The sequence below is a fragment of the Peromyscus leucopus genome, chromosome 8b, assembly GCF_004664715.2.
Source record: "Peromyscus leucopus breed LL Stock chromosome 8b, UCI_PerLeu_2.1, whole genome shotgun sequence".
NCBI lineage: Eukaryota > Metazoa > Chordata > Mammalia > Rodentia > Cricetidae > Peromyscus > Peromyscus leucopus.
In genome coordinates, this window is record NC_051086.1 from 97,051,043 (window position 1) to 97,073,821 (window position 22,779).

General features: G+C 46.5%; 1 protein-coding gene across 1 annotated transcript in view; it reads right to left on the reverse strand.

Moving 5' to 3' along the window:
* Positions 1–17,261: 17,261 nt before the first annotated feature.
* Znf652 (zinc finger protein 652) overlaps positions 17,262–22,779 on the reverse strand; it is a 56,438-nt gene continuing 50,920 nt past the window's right edge. The window contains exon 6 of the mRNA XM_028869004.2: positions 17,262–19,433. Coding sequence (XP_028724837.1) covers positions 18,907–19,433 — 527 coding nt within the window. The 3' untranslated portion in view covers positions 17,262–18,906. The remainder of the gene's footprint in view (positions 19,434–22,779) is intronic.

Below are 22,779 nucleotides of genomic sequence, written 5' to 3' on the forward strand. Positions count from 1 at the left end.
GCCAATACTATAGTTGGATGCCAGTGGCTGCCAAGTGGCAGTGTTCACACTATGGCTAGGGCCTGCCTTTCTATTCTGGACACTACCAGCAGCTTCTCACGCTCGCTGCGAACTGAGGCGGTACTACTAAGTACAGGAAGATGCCTCCAGAACCCTCAGGGGCCTCCCAGGCACTGCCTCATTCACTTACAGTACAGATTGCAAACCTTAAATCTCATGTGAATATTAGCTCAAAAAAAAAAGTGAGAGGTGGTGGCCAAGGGATGACTGATGGTTAAGAGTGCTATGCTGGCTGCTCTTCCAGAGGAACCAAGTTCGGTTCCCAGCACCTCCATGGTGCCTCACAACTGTAACTCCAACCCCTGGGAATTTGATGGCCTCTTCTGGCCTCCTCCAGTACTGCATGCATAGAGTGCACAGACAGACATGGAGGCTAAACACACAAGCACAATAAAATAAAATGGAAAAGAAAAGTCCAAAACGTTGTCTGTGAATCAGGTGGATTTCTCTAGTGTGGGCCCATGAGGAATACTCTGATTTCACGAAGTTAAAGAAAAAACGTTTGGGAAGGGAAGACAGGATACTTGAAAGTTCAAGACCTGCCTAGGCTATTATTGAATTTGAGGCTGGTCAGGGCAGTTGAGCAAGAATCTATCTCAAAATAAAAAGTAGGCAAAATGGGTGGGGGAGTGCTCCCCAACAAACCAATGAACTCAACCGGGAAACGGGTGGGCCCTTGGTCCATCATGACCAGGGCAGTCTGGGTACAGACATGCGCACAAAGGGAACACCTCATGAAGGTGAAGGTCAGTGGAGGCTTCTACCAGCCGAGCAGTAGCAAAGGCTGCCAGCCAAGTGCCAGGGAGGGGAGGAGTGGCAGGGAGCACGTTCTCACAGAGTACAGACAGGCAGCTCTAGCACAGTCATCACCAGAACTGTGAGGGGATTGACTCAGGCTGGCCTCAGATGCAGTATGGCGCCGAGAATCACCCTGAAACCTTAACCCTCTTACCTCCACTTTTATAGTTTTTGTAATTTAATTTCAATTTTCGGAGTGCCGAGGGTTGAACCAGAGCCCCGGGCACTAAGCCAGCACACCCTCAAGCTGTGGACCCACTTTCAGCTTCAGACACAGAGTTTCCCAAGTTGCTCAGGCTGGCCTTGAACTTGCCCTTCTCCTGCCTCAGCCTCCCAAGAGCTGGGACTACAGGCATTGGCTACCATGTTCAACACCATTCCTGAACTTCAGTGTCTTTCTTTTCATTTCTGTTTTTATTTCCCCCTTTAAAAACATCTTTTGGGAGCTGGGTGTGGTGGAGCTCACCTTTAATCCCAGCACTCGGGAGGCAGAGGCAGGTGGATCTTTCTGAATTTCAGGCCAGCCTGGTCTACAGAGCAAGTTCCAGGACAGCCAGCGCTACACAGAGAAACCCTGTCTTGAAAAACCAAAGTGGGAAGGGGAGGGATCTTTTGGATTGGGTGTGGTGGTACACACTTTAATCCCGGCCTTGGTGGGGGGAGGCATGCGGGTCTCTGAGTTCATGGCCAGTCTGGTCTGTGTATATATCAAGTTCCAGGCCCATAGTCTGGCTAGGTGGGGAATTTTCCAGACCATCAAGTCCTGGCCTATTTTGGATTTTTGCAACAGTCTTTTATTTATTATTTTGAAATTTATTCATTTTATGTGTGTGAATGTTTTGCCTGCATATGTGTGTGTGTGTATACCACACGTGTGTCTCAGGAAGACAGAGAGGGTTATGCCCTTGGACTGGTGTTACAGATGGTTGTGAGCCACCATGCGGGTGCTGGGAATTGAGCTCAGGTCCTCTGCGAGAGCAACAAATGCTCTTAACCTCGGAGCCATCTCTCCAGCTCTGTTTGATTTCACTTAGAGATAGGGTCTCTTTATGTATCCCTGGCTGTTCTGGGGTTTATAGCCTAGGCTGGTTTCAAATTCACAAAGATCAACCTGCCTCTGTTTCCAAAGTGCTGGAATTAACCACCACGCCCAAGCAGCTCTGTTTTATTTTAGTGTGTGCGTGTGCGTGTGCACTCTCATGCTCTAGTTTGCATGTGTGTGTACGCCTGACCGTGGTGGTACAAGTCTGGCAGTCAGAGGACAAATGGGGAGTCACTCGTCATCCCCCCCCCCCCCGTGTGGATCCTATGAATTGTAGTCAGGTCATCAGCCTTGGTGGTAGGTGCCATCTCACCAGCCTCCACAACATGGTCTTATGTAGCTCAGGCTTGCCTAGAAGATTCTAATTCTTCTGCCGGCAACTCCCAAGTGCTGGGATTACAAGCATAAGTCACCACTCCCAGCTTACTTAAGAAAAAAAAATATTCGAGTGTGTGTGTGTGTTCCCTAACTTTTATGTGGGTTCTGGAGATTGAATTCAGGTCCTCAGGCTTCCGAGGCAAGCACCTTACCCCCTGAGCCATCCTGCCTCTTCCCTCACCTCTCCCACCGCTTGCTTTTTATTTAACAGTTCTTTCCAGATGTATTGTTTTCTTCTTACATGTTACCACAAGTAGCAAAAAAGCAGCCAGGCTTTGCCCTGGAACTCATCATTAGCCTTTGCCAACTGTCTTGCCTAGAATGACCCCACACAGTTCCACCGAGCTGGAGCCGGCCGCCATGCACTACGCCTCTCTCCTCCTTTGGCTTCCGATGGCACATTCCTCTCTGACGTGTTCACTGAGGGTGTCCAGCTGCTTCTAGTCTTCCTGGAGCTTCAAGCTTCTGCTGGGTATGGCCTATCACTCAACATTTGGGAGGCAGAGGCAGGATTGCTGCCAGTCCAAGGCCAACCTGGTCTACACAGCATGTTCCCAGGCCAGCCAAGGTGGCACTGTGAAGCTGTCTCAAAAGGAAAACAACTGATGAAGTCTTCTCTGCTCAAGATTTCTGTAACTGCTATAAGGAGGGCCACCAGCTTTATGTCATTTGTGTGTACATGAGACAGGGTCTCACCATGGAGCCTTGGCTGGCCTGGACTTGCTTATATAGACACGGCTGGCCGTGAACATCCTCTGCCTCCTGAGGAGTGCCACCATGCCTGGCCTAGCCTCTGCCTCCTGAGTGCCACCATGCCTGGCCTAGCCTCTGCCTCCTGAGTGCCACCATGCCTGGCCTAGCCTCTGCCTCCTGAGTGCCACCATGCCTGGCCTAGCATCTGTCTCCTGAGTGCCACCATGTCTGGCCTAGCTTCTGTATTTTTTACTAAAGGCTGTTCAAGGCAATCTAGGGTTTGTTTTCTTATCAAACTTCTCAAAGTTCTTCCCAGCCCCCTCCTCTGCCCAATTTCAAAGCCGAGATTGTAGGTGTGTGTGATACCAACTTCGGTGTGCTCACATTCTGGTTTTCTGCTGCATAACACAGCTGCAGTTCTTTTTGAGAGACAGGGTCTCTCGACGTAGCTCTGGCTGTCCCGGAACTCACTATGTAGACCAGGCTGGCCTCCGACAGACACCTGCCTGCCTCTGTCTCCCAAGTACCAGGATGAAAGGCGTTTGCCTCTCTGCCCAGCTCAGACGTAGTAGCTTTGAGCAACTCGGAGCCCTGTGACTTTACACTCATCCCTTGCTCCTCTGCCCCCATGAGTGACAAAATACCCACAGCCTGCCTTCCTCCTCCAGCTCACCAGCTGTGCTCACCAGGAGCCCTCAGGCAGACTTCCCTGACTGTCCCCTATGACCTGCACCCAGGGCACCCCCCTGCTGAACACTGCACCCCTTTAACACAATGCTCAGTGGCTCTATCTACCACTGGGGTAGAAACCTTATTACTAGTTGGCCAGCAAGGCCCATGTGAGAGCCGCCTTCCTCAAGTCACTCAGCCCATCAGATGTTCTGGGCACCGACACCAGCACCCAAAGCCAAAAGCTGGTAAGTGCAGGAAGTAGGCCAGGTCAGAGTTCATGTTGGACCCCAGGCCTGGCTGTGATGCAGTCACAACGAAGTCTGCAGATGATGTCATAGGAGATAGGAGAGGGTGATTCTAATCCATCCCATCTAAAGCAACGGGTCTATCTGAATACCAGTCTTTGGATGTGGGCCTCCTCCTCAGTGCTGGCTTTATAGATGTGTACCACTGTCAGACTCTCACGGTTGTGTGTGTGTATGTATTTTTTGAGACAGGGTTTCATGTAGCCCAGGTTGTCCCCACACTTGCTACGTAGTCAAGGATGAGCTTGAACTTCTGATTCTCTTGCCTTCGTTTCCCAAGTTCTAGAATTACAGGCAGGCAAGTGCTACCATGTCTGATTTATGTGATGGTGGGGACTGACCCAAGGCTCGTGCATGCATATGTCCCTGGTCCTTGCAACTATACTTTTCTTTTTTTTTTTTTTTTTTTTTTTTTTTTCGAGACAGGGTTTCTCTGCGGCAACTATACTTTTCTTCATAACAAATTACCCCCAGAAGCAGGCCTGGTGGCGCAGTCCTGTAATCCAGCTTCTTGGGAGGCTGAGGCGGTATGATCCGAAGTTAAAAGCTTACATGGACTAGAGTGAGTTCAAGGCCAACCTAGGCAACTTGTTGAGACTTGAAGAAAAGGGGGGCGGGGGCTGTGGGTCAATGAAAGAGTGCTTGCCCAGCACACACGAGGCCCTCAGGTCCAGTGCCACCCAAACCTTAGTGGTGCCCAGATCTTAGCGGCTAAAACCGCATTACCTTGGAGTTCCTGTTGTCGGTGGCTATCACTCCCAGCCCAGAGTCTCGGGCTCTGCCATGACTGGAGAGCTCTCTTCTAACCTTGCTCATGCGACTTTCAGCACGCCCTTGCAGATCGACTTCCAAGTTCACTCCCGTGGTGGCTGGCCAGCTTCGGTTCCCTGGCATGCTGCTTTGGTTGCCTAAGTGTTCTCACGACACAGCCGCTGGTGACTGAAGATCACCGAGGCCGTATCCAGAAGTGGTTTTGTTTTTGAGATTGCGTCTCATATAGCCCAGGCCGCCTCAGAACTTACCTTGCAGCTGAGGATGCCTTTGAGTTTCAGATTTTCCTGACTCAGGGCCCTGAGGGCTAGGACCACAGGCCTCCACCCCAGACTGACTGCCTCCTGGTTCTTCACCGTTTCATCTTGCCGGTGGCACTCTGTCACTTCTGACATACTGCACTTACCAGGAGGTCACTGAATACAACAAGCCAAATCAAGGAGGGGGTCATTTAAGGGTGTGGCTACACCAGGGAGTGGGTCCCTCGGGGACATTTTTGAGTCACATGCTACTGGAAGTTAACTGTCCCAAAACCTACCTGGCAAACTTCTTCGAGCTGAGCCTTTCATCTGCACAGCTTCACTTAATCCTCACGGTGACCTTATGGCAGTGGTTACTAATGCCACCACTTGCAGACGTGACAACAAGCTCCAAGTGGCTAAATTGGTTGCTCACAGCCATGGACGATGATTCAGTGGTGGTTCTGGACCTGTGTTTCAAGACCCCCACAGGGTTGCTCATCAGATAGCCTGTATATCATATATTTACATTACAATTCGTAACAGTAGCAAAATCACAGCTATGAAGTAGCAATGAAATAATTTTATGGTTGGGGGTCACCACAACATGAGGAATTGTATTAAAGGGTCACAGCATTAGGGAGGTGGAGAAGCACTGGATTATGCGGTAGAGGAGGAGAGATGTATCCTGGGTTCACCTGTGAACAAGCCCATGTGTTTCTCTTCCTCTGCTGGAAGCTCTGCTTCTACATACTCGAAGAATCAATGTGGTACAGGTGTGTGGAGCTGAACTGGGACCAGCCAGAGGGCTGGAAAACCCGGCATTTCCTGACTGCAGGGTTCAGGAACGGGGCTGGGAACAGAACGTGGGGTGCATGCCCAAGGGGAAACTTGAAATGGTTGTACAGTGAAATTCTCCCTCCTTCCTAGAGGAAGCAGGGATCCAGAAGCCAAGCTAAGGACTGATGATTGTAATCAAGAGTATTTGCTTCTTGTACAGGGGGCTGTGTGAAGGTACCAGGTCCTAGTAACCGTTAGACCAAAATCTGTGGGCTGTTTCAAGTTACCTATTGCTGTAGGACAACCTGTCTCCCATCCTAGTGGCCTACAACAGTATTTGATTTCTCAGATTCTGAGGGTGGATTGACTGGGTGGTTATTTTGCTGGTCTCATTGGGCTCTAAGCATGCTGTTAGCGGTTGGGTCAGCTGACCTGGAGCATCTGAGATCTTCTCACTCTTTGTCTCTGCACTCCCCAATTCTTCAGGGGTCTAGCCTGAGCTTCCCACCCGCCAAGGTCTAGGCTGTTCTCAAACTTATCAGGTAGTTGTGGAAAACACTATTTCTAATCCTCCTGCTTCCCCCTCAGAAGTGCTGGGATTAGAGGTATGGGCTGCCACCAAACCTGATCACAGTCCAGGCTGCCCATCTCCTTTCTCAGGTCTCTCTCTGGATGTGCACATGTACATACACATGGAGGCCTGGGGGTGACGTCAGGAACCTTCTCCCATTGCTCCTTCACTCATTCACTGAGGCGTCTTCTCTAAATCAAACCCAGAGCTCACCACTATGGCTAGTCTTGCTCTAGGGATTCGGTCTCTGCCTTCTGAGACTCGAATCACAGGTCACCCAGCATGCCTGTGGGCTTGGGAGAATCTCAACTCTGGTCCTCACGTCTGTGTAAGAAATGCTTTAAGTTCTGTACCATCTCCCAAGTCTGTGTGTCCTTACTGGGAGTCATGTTCCAAGGAGATAAAAGCAGAAGCTACCAGATGGCTCCACACACGGGGAATCGGATGGAATTTGACACATTATAAAAAGGTGTGGACGTAAGGTTTTTGTTTTGTTTTATTGAGATAGGGTCTCACTGGAGCTCACTCTGTAGACCAGCTGACCTGGAAGTGACAGAGCTCCACCCGCCTCTGCCTCCTGAGTGCTGGGATTAAAGGCATGCACCCTGGCCAGCACAAGGACATTTTCTTTTAAGTCACAATAACTTACTTTGGAGACCTAAAGAAGACGGGTTATGAAGGGCCTCAAGGGTAGCTAAGTTGTAGAGCACTCGCCTAGGATGTGTGAGCCCTTGGGTTCTATGCCCAGCACCCACTTCCCAAAAGAGGGCCTGTGTTTGAATTGCAAAGAAGTAGTTGTAGTTAGCTACCTACTCTGGTTCTAGTAATGGGTTATGGGCGCCAGTGAGGAGCAAAGTGTCTGAGAAGGCAGGCTCTCCTCTGCAGGATCCAGTCTGCAAAATACAGCCATGGAGTTCGGAAGCAGTCAGGAAGAGAAACTGCTAAGACCTAAGATATTGAAAAATGCAGTTAAAACCACCTGACTGTCTATGAAATTGAATTCAGGCCGCTGCAGCAGAAGAACAGAACAGGACTATGCACATAAGCTGCTGTGGGACAGGGTTTGTACTCCAAACAGGACTCATTAATGAGTCCTAAAATTAATTTAGGGGCTCATGATCCACATTAAGAATAATAAGGCTGGGGCCGAGGAAGACACTTGGATCTGTAAGGGGCTTGCTTTGTAAACATGAGTCCCAGAGTTCATCTGAGAACCCGCACTAAAGGGCAGGCATTGGTAGCGCTTGACTATAATCCCAGGGCTGGGGAGGAGGGGACAGAGGGTCACTGGGGCTTGCTAGCCAGCCAGTCTAGTCTAACTGGTGAGCTCACGGCTCAGTGAGACCCTTTCTCAAAGGAAGTGGAAGACATTTCTGAGGGTGACACCTGTGGCCTACCAATCTAATACACACACACACACACACACACACACACACACACAGCACATGCTCACACTCACACACTCTCATGAACAGGCAGGCACACACATGCATCAACAGGCAGATAAATAAACAAAGGTGGGTCTGGTGGCACATGCTAGTGACCCTAGAACTTGGGAGGCTGAGGTTGGAGAAGTGTAAGTTCAAGGCCAGTACTATATCATGAGCTCCTGGTCAGCCAGAGGTACATAGTGAAACTGTCTCAAATAAATAAGAGCACAGTACATACAGCTATCTTTCTTGATTTTTTATTCACGTATATAACATTTATATGTGTGTTAAATATAAAAACACTAATATATATATTTGTATATATGTATATGTGTGTGTGTGTGTGTGTGTGTGTGTGTGTTGTTTTGTTTTGGAGACAGAGTTTCCTCTGTGAAGCCCTGGCTGTCCTGGAGCTCTGTAGACCAGGTTGGCCTTGAACTCAGAGATTCACCTGCCTCTAGCTCCCTGGTACTGGGGTTAAATGTGTGTGCCACCACCACCCAGCTATAAATATATCTCTTCCTAAAGCTGTGTCAAAGTGTAAAAGGCACTGATGTAATGTGTAGAGGTAACTGGGGTAGAGGTAAGCTACAGTGTGCAGGAATAAGAAAAATGGGTTGCTGGACACGGTGACACACACTTATAATCCTAGCACCTGGGAGCTGGAAGCAGGACCAGCAGGAGTTCAATGTCACCCTCAAACACCTAACAAGAACACAGCCAGGACTACACAAATCCATCTCAAAAACAAAGCCAGGTGGGTGTTGTGGTGTACCCTTTAATCCCAGCACTGATGTGGCAGAGGCAGGCTGATCTTTACAGGGAGCTTCCAGCCAACCATGGCTACTATGAGACCCTGTCTCAAAAAACAAAATGAAACAAACAAAAACCCACCAAAACCAAATACCACCCCTCCCCCCAAAAAGAAAAGAAACAGCGTGTTAATATCTGTCAGGGATCCAAAAGGGCTGGGGTGACTCAGCAGTTAAGAACCCTCAGCACCTACATCAGGCATCTCCCAACCACCAGTAACTCCAGCTCCAGGGATCTGACACCCTCTTTCTGGCCTTCGAGGGCACCTACACACACACACACACACACACACACACACACATACACACACACACACACACACACTCACACACACACTCACACACACCAAACCTTACACCCTCTTTCTGGCCTCCGAGGGCACCTACACACACACACACACACACACACACACACACACACACACACACACACACCCTAAACCTACACACACACACACACACACACACACACACACACACACACACACACACACCCTAAACCTTAAAAAAAGCAGAAGAGAATGAAAACGGGCACCTCCTGTGATCTGTTCAGCTCTGTTCCATTCTAAGAGGTTTCAAACAGGGAAATGGGAACAATACGGTTTCCTTCCTAGACACTGAGTCCCTAACTGGAATCCTGTAAAGGAACAAACAGGGTGGATGAGAGCTGGGAAGGCTTGTGACAGAGCTGGCTTGTCCTCCAGTTGGCACAGCCCTATCTCAGAGGGCAAGCTTCAGGTTACAAGGACCCACACCACCTGACACTGCATTACATCATTTTAAATATACTCCTTCATTCATTCCTCCCCCAGAACAGAACCCAGGACCTTACTCACACTAGGTGAATGCTCTAATCACCCAACACCGTCCCTAGGTCTCTTCTTGTTTTTTGGTTTGAGACAGGGTCTCACTACGTTTTCCAGGTGGCCTTTGAATTTGTGAGCCTCTTTGCCTCAGCCTCCCATGGGGCTAAACTGAAGCCTTGGCTCCAGGCTCAGCTGACATGATTGTCAGGTTTTCTCCACTGGAAAGCATGCTCCGTCAGAGTGCGGACTCCCTGCCTTGCCCACTGCCGACTCTCTAGGCCTAGACCAGCAGCAAGGACTCACTAGACACATGTGGTGTGCACGGGCGAGGGACTGGAGTGGGTAGGGCGAGGAAAGGAGCCTCACCCAGCACTGCATTTCCAGCTGCTGCCACCCACTGGCTGCGCCTGATAAGCTGTCTGCACCTGTGTTTATGCTTCCAGCCGGGTCACACCCAGTCCTGACCCTTTCCCCAGGTGCTTCTCTCAGGGATTCTGTGACCACTGCACCCAGCGAGGGTCAGCGCAGGGTCACTGCAGCCGAGCATCACCGAGGAGGGCAGCGCTGCACAAAGGACATCAGGTTAACTGTGGTAGGCAGCCTTGGAAACGCATCACCCAGTTGGACCCGGTGGTGCAGGCCTGTGATCCCAGATACTCAGGAGGTTGAGACAGGAGGATAGCAAGTTGGAGTGGAGACCTGCCTGAGTTCCAAGTGAATTCAGGGCCGGCCTGGACAACGTGGTAAGATGCTGTGTCCAAACACAAGGTGTGAAGAGGGCTGAGGATGTAGCAACGGTAATGCTGACGTAATGTGCATAAGCTCTAGATTCAGTCACCAGGAGTGGGTGGGCAGGGGACAGGAAATATGGTATTCATAAAAGGGCAGGCAGAATTTGGGGCTGGGATAGGTGCTACCAACTAGAGTTACCAACCAATAATCCAGGTGTGGCTTACATGATTATTTTACATAAAATGAGCAATCATTAACCAAGGGACCCTCAGAATGTCATCTGAGCTTAAGGAAGAAATGAAGAAAGACAACATAGGAATATGGCTACTTTTTCTTCTGTTTTACTTTGAACATTAGCATGAAGTTGATTACCGTACACATCCAAAGGCCCAGCATGTTGGAAAAAAAATCATTAAATGGTACACCTTGTACCAGAGTCTTAATAAGAACAAAATACACAATGCTACATTGAGTGGTTAAAAATACACAAAAAAGTAGTTTTAACAATCTATAAATTTTTATACTTAAAATCATGATTGAGTTGAAATAAAAAAGTGCATTTCAATTGCTAAAAAAAAATAATATTGGTATACTTAACACAAGGAGGAAATTATCACACCGGGGGATCTGACAGGATGCTAGGGGAAAAGACGACTCGGACACCAGGCATTGCGGGCCAGGTCAGGGCCTGCCTGACTCCATCCATCATGAAGCGCCTCGGGTCAAGCAGCCCATGCCCACCCTTCCCATCTCCAGAGATCCTGTCCTACCTACCTGTCACCACCCCCTACACACACACACACACACACAAACACACACACACACACACACACACACACACACTGAAGGTCCTCTGAGCTTCTTTACAACTGACAGATACCCTCTCTCACTGAGTCCCAATTTGATGTGACCTTCAACTGGGCCTGTATAGAGACAAGAGGGAGCCGTGCCCGTTCCTGACTAAGCAGTCAGTCTTTTGACCTTGCAGGCAGGACCAGAACCAAGCAGCTTGTCTCTTCTCACACTCCTTTGGACAAACATTCAACAGCAAGCTTTGTAAACCTAAGGCTAAGGATTCTTGGCAAGCAAATTGGGCTTCCTTTAAGAAACGAGAAAGTACAAGTGACCTCAGCACTATGGGGAAAGTCACCTGCTACCTAACATGGTCACAGCTTCCATTCCGCTCTGGACAGTGCTGGAACTACAAGGAGCCCCCACTCTGTGTGTCTGGCATTGTTCAGGTTCTTGGGTCTTACTGGGGAAAAGGGACCAGGAAGACATCAGTAAGGGATGTCTTTCCCTAGGTAACTGCTTCCTGACCCTACAGGGTAATTGTTCACAGGCTGCTGTTTTCCCTAGTGGAGACCCAACTGTTCATCTGAAGATGCCCAAAGAGCTGATGAGGGCCAGGAGCCCAAAGACAAGGAACTGTGGAGAGGACTGGGCCAAAATTCTAGCCTGAAGGGGTGCCTGCTGTGGGAGACCTCCCCCCTCGACCTGGAAGACACCTTTTGGTCAGACAAAGTGAGAACATGTGTGCTTACACACACTCCAAAGTCTCCACTGCTGTGACAGATGTGAGGCTGCAGGGCCGCAATGGGATTCGCAGGGAGGAAACAGGGAAGAGGGTTACCTTTCAGCTCTGCATTTACTAAATACTGGATCCTTCATGATAAGGGCCAGCTTTCGATCTCATGTCACCAGTACTAACAAAGCCTGGATGATTATGCTGCCTGACCCACACGGACCTCAGACCCAGGAATCTCTGCTCCCACCACAAGGCCTGAGCAACTACTGAACTCAGTGTTTCCGTCAAATCCAATCAGTGAACCAAGGGATATCCCAGAAGAGACTTAAAAGCTGAGAAGAAAGTCCTTTACCACCCCCTTACGGTCAAAACAAGTACTGCATATGGAATAGAATCAGCTCAAGAAATGAAAAAAAAAATCATATTCAAATTTGTGGAAGATTAACTCATTTGATTTTCTGGGGCCATATATCGGGCAGTACAACTGGAGAAGGAAACACACACCACATACACTACACCATTCTTTTCTTTTCAACTGAACTCAAGTGAGTAATCATGCACGGGAAGATACTTTCCAATGCCGCCAAGCAGTCTCAGATCCCATGCAGGGTGCACGGGAGACCCTGCTTCTGGCTCGTGGCCCCCTTCACCTATAAGGCAGACTGGAAAGGCTGTGCTCACTCAGGGGAGCCAGAGATACAGAAATAAGCTGCTTCCTTCTCAGGCAGGCTCTTGACTTGACTAAAACCAGGCAACACAAGCCATGAGATTTCTTTTTGACATTAAGCAAAACCCAGCTTCCAGATCTTTTTAAGCATCTCCATTTCCTATAAAATCATTTTTAAGTAATTTGTCACATTCCTGATTTCACCAGAGATGCTCAAATAGGATGAAGGTAACCTGGAGTTAAGCGACAGGAACACCTCTGAGGAGCAAGAACTTCCTTTGATCCCTAATAAACATACAAAACAAGCAGCCATCCTTTTCAAAGGATGTAGCTCCTCCCAGTGATAGGTTAAGTATGGCTCTCTGCTATCTGAATGCCTGGGATTCTGGAGAGAAAAGTAACCAATTTAAAAGCAGGTACTTTTAGGCATCCAGTTCTCAAGAAGTGACTGTCTAGATCAGCGATGGGCAACAGCAAGGCCGAAGCTTGTTCATGATTTCTCCAGGAGACTCTACCTCGTAGTTTGCATACTGCCCTCATTGCAAACCACCAGTGAAACATTCAAACATCTTGACTTCTGTTAGCAAACCAATACTCACAATCTGCTACTGTCCCACCAATTAATATCCTGTCTGTTCCCAGACAAAAAGTATTAAAAATTTATCAACAGCTGCCTTTTGAGACTCCTACCTCCTGCGGCTATCAGTCCTGGATGCCTCCGTACTAATAACTTTCAGGAAAGAGGCAGGAGATTGTAAATCAGAAAGCAAAGATTTTGACTAAGGTCAAATACTCATTAGTGTTCATTCACCTACACAAATCCAATTTCCTCACTGAAAGAGTTCATCTGCTTCCACTTTAAGAGGGGACAGTCAACCCATTACATAGCACAAGCTTTAATTTGGGGTGGGAAGGACCAGCCAGGTGCTAAGTAATTTTTAATCAATGAAGTAAGTGCACATACTACACACAGAACACACTTGAGCTTCCTTTTTATTACATCTTTCATATATTATACACCAATTACACTTTTTAAATGACTTGTAAGAGGACAACTAGAAAATAAAATAAACGGGTTTGTGAGGGGACAGGTGGCTGGGTGAGAGGAGCCGATCCCCCCTCCCCCCCAAAAAAAATCAATAAAGGACTTCTGTTAAACCCCGAGAGCACTTTTAAATTCCTATGACTAACAGAAGATCACGGGAGGAACCCTGTGAAACGTTTATGAAAGAGAGGATGTGTAGCAACAGCAGCATTCAGTATTCCTTTAATTCGAAAGGGTAGGCATTCAGGAAGACTTCGGATGAGAAAAAGATGGCCCAGAGACACACTGGCTGACCTCTGACTATAAAAGAACACTCGGCCTTCAGTGAAAGAACAGAAAGACGGCGAAGGACCAGGGCGGATCTAGTAGTAGAGGTGTCGTACGTGGGGAGTAAGATACAGAGAAAGAGCAGCAACATGGGGGAACAAAACATAAATGAGTTCACGATCCTTAGCCAGGTTTTAGCAAGTTAAGCCCTTTGGGTTAAGGGTGAATTCCAACAGTCATGCAGAATGAAACAATCAGAGGTAGGATCCAGACCAGGGACAGAAGGTTCCAGGACATGGGCTTTTTGAAGGCACTCGAGAGCTGTGATGTAGACTAAAGCCGCACACAACAGCCGAGGGTCAGAAGAACAGGTAACTACTCACTCCCTCCTGTGCTACAGTGATAAAGACAATACCAGGAACACTGTCACTGTGCACAAAGCAACCAAGAACACCCAGTTAACAGGGTGGAAAGACTCACTTGATCACAACACAGCCTCTACTAAGGGAACAAGAAAAAGGAATTTATTTTCAGAATATATAGGTCTGCAAAGTAGTTTTGATTTACATGTGTGATTTTTGTTTTTTTGTTTTTGTTTTTGGAATGGTATGGCATCTGGCTCTTTAAACAAATTTACTGAAGCTAGAGCTTCAAAGTTGGGACATTTAAGGAGCTTGATTTTCCTTAGAATCTTGCAAAAGCTATCCTCTAAGATGAAAAGGTCTGATTAAAAGTCTATAAAAAGTCTAGCGAGTATAAAAGTATAGAACTGTGAAGGTGGACATATTGACAACGTTTATGGCTTCCATAGCAAGTGTAGCGAGGATCTCTGGGTTGCTTTATCGAGGTAGTTCCAGGGTTGGAAGGTCAGCATTGCTTCTCATGAATGCTACAGATGACAGAAGCAGACCAGCTAGTGAGCTGTTATTGCATAACAACGCCACTATTCTAATGGCTAATGACCTTTTATTCCTGAAAAAAGAAAAAAAAAAGATGGCAAGAGAGAACTCTTGGGGAATTTTCTAACTTAGTTTAAGTAAAGAAAAAACTTAAAACCCAATAATGTTTTGCTCAGCTTCAGAGTTATAACAATCCCAGCTGATTTTTTTAAAGTGTTGATAAAATGGTTATATGTAACATACCTTCTTTTCATGACATGTTCCACAGATAGTCTGGAACAGCATCAAAATCTACATCATGTGGACCATCAAAGTAACAAAAGTGGTATTTTTCATACAGTAGCTTAAACAGAGGGTTCCTTTAACTGAAACGGGTTCTTTTAATGGAAGTTTTAGTTTTTCTCTCTTTAACACAAAAACTCACCCACCATAATGTATTTTCCTAACCAAAATCTGCAAGAGGGAATAAATATATATATATATATATATATATATATATATATGTGTGTGTGTGTGTGTGTGTGTGTATGTATGTATGTATACATACACATATACATGTGTATATATATACCTATATACATGCCTATATACATGTATATAGATACTGATTTATTATACCCATACATATACATACACACACACACACACACACACACACACACACACCTGCAATGGAGTTCTCTGCTTCATAGTCTCAAATTTTAAATCTTCCAGTGAGACAAGAATGAAACTAAGTACATATCCAATAATAAAAACTGAAGTTTCAAGGAGTTAAAAATTCAAAGTATCAGAGATTTTGCCTCTGGTCAGCAGTGGCAGGGGTCCAGCTCAGAAAGATGCTTCCACATGAGGAGGTTCTTAGGACAACTCCGGAAAGGCCCATGCAGAAGGACTGATTTAGAGGGTTCCTAAGACGGTACATGGAAATGACTTTCAAAGGTTTCTTTCAATTTATTAAAGTTTTATGTGGAGACTTCTCCATTTGCTAAAAATAAGAATCAAGTAAAAAATAATATAGAAAAATGAAGCCACATGCCTTTAAAGGGTTTATCTTCTTTTCATTCAGTTTGGAAATCTAACCCAGTATGAGCCCACCTGACTCCATTTGAGAGCAGCAACCTTTCATTAAATCTGTGAGAAGAGAACAAAAGACGTACAACCCAACCTCTAAAAATGTAATGCCAACTCAAAAACATCCTTGGAGAAGCCAGGCAGGCTGAAGCAGGCACCCATAATCTCAGCTCTTGGGAAGCTGAGGTGGGAGGAGTTATTGGTTTGAGGCTACCATGGTCCATGTAGGGAGTTCAAAGCCAGCTTGGGTATTTAGTGAGACCATTTCTCAAAAAAAATGACAACAATAAAAAGTTCTTGGCTGCTGGCTGTTGTGGTTCACTCCTCTGGACCCAGTCCTCAGGCTGTGAGTTTTGAAGCTAGCCTGGTCTACATATAAGTAAATAAGTAATCCTTGCAACAATAAAAACCATTTGAAGAGCAAATAATCCTCGTGATGATACAGGCCTTTGAAGGTAGTATAAAGTGACAACGAGAAAACCTCAATTTAATCTGTCATTCTGGAACGTGGCCTATGTCTTTACAAGACAAAAGCACAGATGGGCCTAGAACGCAAACTGCTCCACGGCCTTTTCTCTAACAGATAACAAGGGTGTAAGGGGTTCTGCAGAACTCTTGGGGGGCTGCAGCACACGAGGGGGGCACACCACACAATGCAACTTTTATCCCAGGAGCGGACCCCAAGCACAATTTCAACCCTGAGTTTGAGTCTTCAGCACGTAAACCCAATGCACCTGCATGCTTCAGGCCCAACCCTGTAGCCCCTGTGCTCAGAAGCATTTCTGTGTGGATTTCATTATGCTCATTATTCACACATGATGCTGGTGAGAGTCAGTTTTTAGAGCAGGCTCCCTACAAATTCCAAGTCAGGGAAGATATACTTATCCAGGAAAAAAAAATGGCATTTCTAGATTGTTCCACAATACATTTCGGTAAGAATTACACAGTGTGACAGTGCTAATTCATTGTTTAAATTCCGTTTTCCTGCTTCTGTTAAGGATAGTGGTGGTTATTGAGTTACTACTGGACTTCCTATGTAGCAAACAGTTTCTTATGGCTATAGTCATTTGAATAAAAAAAACAAAACAAAACTGACTACCTGAATTTTTCAATGAGTATTCATAGTACATCCATAAAATGGTTGAGTCAACAGCCTCAAGTCTAGAATTCAGAATCTCTGCCCAATATCGTAAAATAATTTAGTATAAAATAAGATACAACCAATTAACTAAGCTACAATTTATACTTTTTTGATAAAAATATTTTAATATTATAGGCTTGACCATGAAATATTGGTATGTCTACATGAATGTGTGGATCTGCAGACTTCCCATGGGATACAAAGGAGACTGTGGAGGCGACTGGAGAGCCTCTAAAGCCGCAACAGTCAGAAACGAGGAACTGGCTTCCTTACTTGGCTTGGGTGTGTGGGTGCTCCAAGAATGTATGCAAATATTAAAATTACCATTTATTAAAATGTATACCTATAACTAGAGGAAAAGTGTGTCCTGAGGTACTTTTCTGCCTCAGCACACAATTTTTCCTATCACTGCAGAGGACACGGTGAAACTGGAATCAATCTAGAAATATTAACCAAAACTAATGTAGAGGAGGACACTGAAAAGCAGGAACCTCGGCTCAATCCAGAGTCCATGTGTCCCCACTGCAGAGTGGCCAGAAAAAAAGTGCGTGACGCATATCTGCACATTTAATATCAAAGATAACAAATAACAGCTAAGGTTCTGATTTGAGAGCCTGAGGAAAGAGAAATGAGAGAGTTCTGAGATTTTTTAAGGAGAGAAGGGGAAGGTAAGTGGCCACTTTTTGGACTCGCTCTCTAAGGCGAAGAAGTGTAAGGTGTGTAGCTCCGCTGCACACATCTGCCAGCTCAACTGAAACCACTGTGTCAGCCCTTCTTAGCTTTCCACATAATCCGCTCCGGGTGACCACGCTCTGTGCAAGTCCCTCAAGTGACCGAGTGAGGTGCCCGGGGCAGAGCTGTCGCTCCTTCCTCATCTAAGATGCTGCTGTCACGCCTACCTACGAGGATGGGGCAGCAGTACTGGGGCAGGGGAGTTCCTCTCACTACAATAGAAATGGCAGGTGCAGATCAGTGTGGACACCCACACTTTAGAGACTGCAGACATTTTGAAACTTAAAAGCCAATTTGTCTTCTCCCCCCCATTTCTCAGCCACTATCAGCAACTACATCTGTGATTTCAGTTCACCATTTAGCTTCTCTTACCAACTCTTGGAAAACACAGCAACTTCAAAATAAGAGATTCCAATTTATCTTCCCCTAACAGCTGAGCATGACACAGTTCCTACAGAAGTGAGGAGCAGATGTGATCAAAAGGAATCCTCTGCCACTTCCTTCTGAAGGTATTCACACCGTGCCTCAGATTTCCAAATCAGGCAAGCTTTTGATGACCCCACCCCAGCACAGCACCCCACTGAATCCACAGGCGCAAAGGGACACCAAGGATGGAGGTGTCCGGGAGCCTGACAGACTGAGTGCCCAGCAGGGGTTTTCAAGTTCCTGAGCACTTAGGTTGAACCTTGCTTTTGTAGTAACCTGGTCTGCTGACCCCCATCCAGTCTCAGAAGCACCTTTGAGTTGTACGGATGTAAGAATAAATTTGAAATAGAACTTATTATATGTATCTTTAAGAATCACATTTTGATGATTATAAAAAATTTATCTATTTTACAACATGGGTTTAGCTACACTGAAAAAATTACACAGCTTATTGAAATACATTTCATTTTAGAAACAGACTACTAAAGTCTATACAAAAACTCTAAAATAATTTCTGTAGTAAAATAAAGAGTGTGTTAAAAGAGCTACACAAAGAAGAAAATTCCCATCTTCTCTATAATGCTTGATATTGTGTGAAACGTGGCCAGCTCGACTGCAGTCAGCACCAAAAGCTGAAAAGAATTCATTACAATACACAGTGATACAGTTAATGCTCTGGATTAATCTCACAGCCTCCCCGATTAGTATAAAGGAAACCAGGCCCGTCCCCTCTTTGAGGAGAAGACCAGGATATAAAAGCAAGCATACCTCATCCGCTGATATGAAATTATAAAATTCCACAGTCTGAGTATCTGAAATTTAGAAAAGTCATCAGAAAATGCAAGCAAACTGAGCGTTAGTTCGGTGGTTCCCCTGGTTACGAGGGCAGTCTTCTTGTTCACTCCCTCGGGTCAGTCTGATGGTTCACCAGCACAAAGGCCAAGACCCGGAATTCGGGAGGCCGTGGAGACAGGGAGACCCCAGAGAGGCACAGCTGCACCCTTCTGCCAACTCACCGCGGGGGTGACACTCGGGTGGGCGCTAATGATGCTGGGCCTGGGCCGCGCTGTTCTTCTCTGCCAGGTGCCTCAGGAAGGTGTCCTCGCTCTGGCCTCTGTGGTTTAGGGGCTCACTCTTGAAGAGGGCCGGGGGTGGGGGCAGGTGAGGCACAGGTGGAATGGGGAGGTGGTGGGCATGATGCGGATGCGTGTGGATGTGCAGGTGTGAGAAAGGGTGCGGGACGGGCCTTGAGGGAAGCGTGCCACCACCGCCCACGGGGTTCATACTGACTGCGGGGGCTGGGCTGGTGGGAGTGTTGGGCACAGCTGGAGCGGGAGCAGCCGGCGCCGAGGTCAGAGGGATCTGGACAGCTGGCGGCACGTTCACTGGACTGGTCACTCGGAAGCACTTCTCCTTGTGGGCCTTCAGCATGTTAGAGAAGCGGAACCGCTGGCCACACACGTCACAGGGGTAAGGCTTCTCGCCTGTGTGAGTTCTGCGATGCCTCTTCATGTTGGGCCGGCTGGTGAAGCTTTTGCCGCAGATTTCACAGATAAAAGGTTTCTCTCCTGAGATGAGCACAGACAAACGGTTGATGTTCGGGGTGTGCCTGCCACTCATGCTTCCCCTCAGCATTCTGTTCCCCAAACTGAGACTTAACAGGTCACAGGAGGCACAAACACACCTTATAACCTACCGTGCTGGAAGGGGAAGGGGAAATTAGAGGCCGTGGTGGACGCTGCAGGCGTGACCTATGGCCCCTGTCTCTGTCGGTTAACTACTGCTGTGCCGCTCGCGTCACTTCAGCCACCACCCCTGACTTGCAGCAGGTGCTCACACCACTGTGCAGCAGGGCTTACTCAGGGAGCCTGCTCTGCTCCAGTCACTCCATGGTAGCTTTCCACTCTCACAGCAACTGTACGAGGCAGGATACTATCCCTACTATCTGTGGGCTAGCTTGCCCAAGGTGATCTGTTAGGCACAAGTTAGGAACCCTTAAGTCTAGCTCGCAGTCTGTGCTGCTGGCACAGAAGCCACAGCACTTCCTACCCTATGGGTGCATTTCTACATGCATGAAAGAATGCATTTCTCACAGCACTTCCTACCCTATGGGTGCATTTCTACATGCATGAAAGAATGCATTTCTCACAGCACTTCCTACCCCATGGGTATATTTCTACATGCATGAAAGAATGCATTTCTCACAGCACTTCCTACCCTATGGGTGTATTTCTACATGCATGAAAGAATGCATTTCTTACAGCACTTCCTACCCTATGGGTATATTTCTACATGCATGAAAGAATGCATTTCTCATAGTACTTCCTACCCTATGGGTGCATTTCTACATGCATGAAAGAATGCATTTCTCACAGCACTTCCTACCCCATGGGTATATTTCTACATGCATGAAAGAATGCATTTCTCACAGCACTTCCTACCCTATGGGTGCATTTCTACATGCATGAAAGAATGCATTTCTCACAGCACTTCCTACCCTATGGGTGCATTTCTACATGCATGAAAGAATGCATTTCTTACAGTACTTCCTACCCTATGGGTATATTTCTACATGCATGAAAGAATGCATTTCTCACAGCACTTCCTACCCTATGGGTGTATTTCTACATGCATGAAAGAATGCATTTCTTACTTTTTTATGTAACTCATAACTCATAACCAGGAGCAAACACCTCTTTACCCACACCATAGTCCAGTTTCTTTATTATTGAGTGGAAAGCTGGATCCCCTATTGACTCCTTCACGGAAGCCAGAACTCCACCCTAGCCACCCATGCTTCCTAAGGACGGAACTAAAGGGTCAGATAGAGCCGCCTTCCCCTTGTTGAAGAGCCTTTACTGTGACTCACACTCATCTTTCTGGTTGAATGCTGGGCCTAGCTTGGCTCCTTTTTAATCCATTTCCTTCCATCTTCTCTTTCTTCAGTCTTCCTCCCTTCCCTTCTTTTTTAAGACAGGGTTTCATTATGTATCTCAGGCTGGCTCGGAACTCAAGATCTCTTGCCTTCAGGTTCCAGAGCGCTGGGATTCCTGGTGTGAACCACAAGCACCTGGCTCCTCCGTCACTTCCCTCTTCCCTTTATAGACAGGGTCTCATACATCCCAAAAGGGGACCTTACATTTCCTATGTAGTCAAGGATGACCTTGAACTTCTGAGTCTCGTGCCTCCACCTGCCAAGTGTTGGTGTCACAGGCCTGAGTCATCATGCTTAGTTTCTCTTTAATCATCTTAAGAACTTCAAATATGGCCAGTGAGACGGTTCAGTGGGTACTTGTTGCCACGCCTGAGAACCTGAGTATGACCCCCATGGTAGGAGAGAATTGACCTCAAAAGCTGTTCTCTGACCACCATAAATGCTCCATGCCACAAGGTCATCCTCACCCCCAAATAAGTATATGTAATCAATCAAACAAACTCTTCTAATTGCATGCTAAGTGGTTCTGGTTATATCCATCTAAGAGAAATGCCATTGGAAACAATTGTATATAGCACAGGAATATAATTATTACCATGAAATCTATGTAAAGGTATCTATAATCTATTAGTAAAGCAAAACAAGTTATGAAAATATGTGCATAGCATTAGCCACTTTCATGTAAAATATGCACAGGAAAGGCATGGAAAGAAACATTGTATTGTCAAGATTACTTCCAGGACTTTTTTTTTTTTTTTTTAAAGATTTATTTATTTATTTTGTATACAGCATGTATGACCAGAAGAGGGCACCAGATCTCATCACAGATGGTTGTGAGCCACCATGTGGTTGCTGGGAATTGAACTCAGGACTTCTGGAAGAGCAGTCAGTGCTCTTAACCTCTGAGCCATCTCTCCAGCCCCCCAGGACTTCTAAGTAACAGGATTATAGATGGTTCATTCTTTCTTTCTTGTTTTCCTTTTTTTAAATGTAGCCCTGGCTGGCCCACAACTCCATATGTAGATAAGGCTGGCTCAGAGTGATTCAGCTGCCTCTGACTTTCAAGTGCTGGGATTACCAAGGCATGTACCACCACGCCCAGCCTTATTTAAAAAATATATATACATATACATACATATATACACATGTCTATATATTTTATGTGTCTAAGTGTATTGCCTGCCATGTATGTTTCACATTCATGCCTGGTGACCACAGAGGCCAGAGGAAGGGACCAGAGCCTTTGGACTGAAGTTACAGATAGTTGTGAGCCAACATATGGGTGTGGGGAACTGAACCCAGGCTTTCTTCAAGAGCATCAAGTGCTCTTAAACACTGGGTCATCTCTCCAGCCCATTCTTATTTTAAATACTATCTATATTTGTCTTGCTGAAATAAACATGACTTTCTTTTTTTTTTTTGGTTTTTCAAGACAGGGTTTCTCTGTGTAGCTTTGCGCCTTTCCTGGAACTCACTTGGTAGCCCAGGCTGGCCTCGAACTCACAGAGATCCACCTGGCTCTGCCTCCCGAGTGCTGGGATTAAAGGCGTGTGCCACTACCGCCTGGCAACATGACTTTCTTATTCAATAAAATGTATAATTTTTTTTTTTTTTTTAAGATAGGTTTTTGCTATGTAGCCCTGGCTGGTCTGGTAATCACTCTGTAGTCTGGGCTGGCCTTAAACTCATGGCAATCCTTCTGCCTCAGTCTCCTGAGTTCTGGGAAACAAGATTGTTTCCAAGTAAAGTATTGAAAAGGACAGCTGTGCTACCTTCTTCAGCCCTGACCTCCCATCCTTCTTCGTCATCTGCAGCAGCCACGTGGAAACAGTGCAAGGACCTCGTCTGACCAGTCTAGTGAGATCATACGCTCTGACTCACCATTCATTCATTCATACACACACACACACACACACACACACACACACACACACACACACACACATCCCACTCACAAGCAGCACATACTAAACATACTG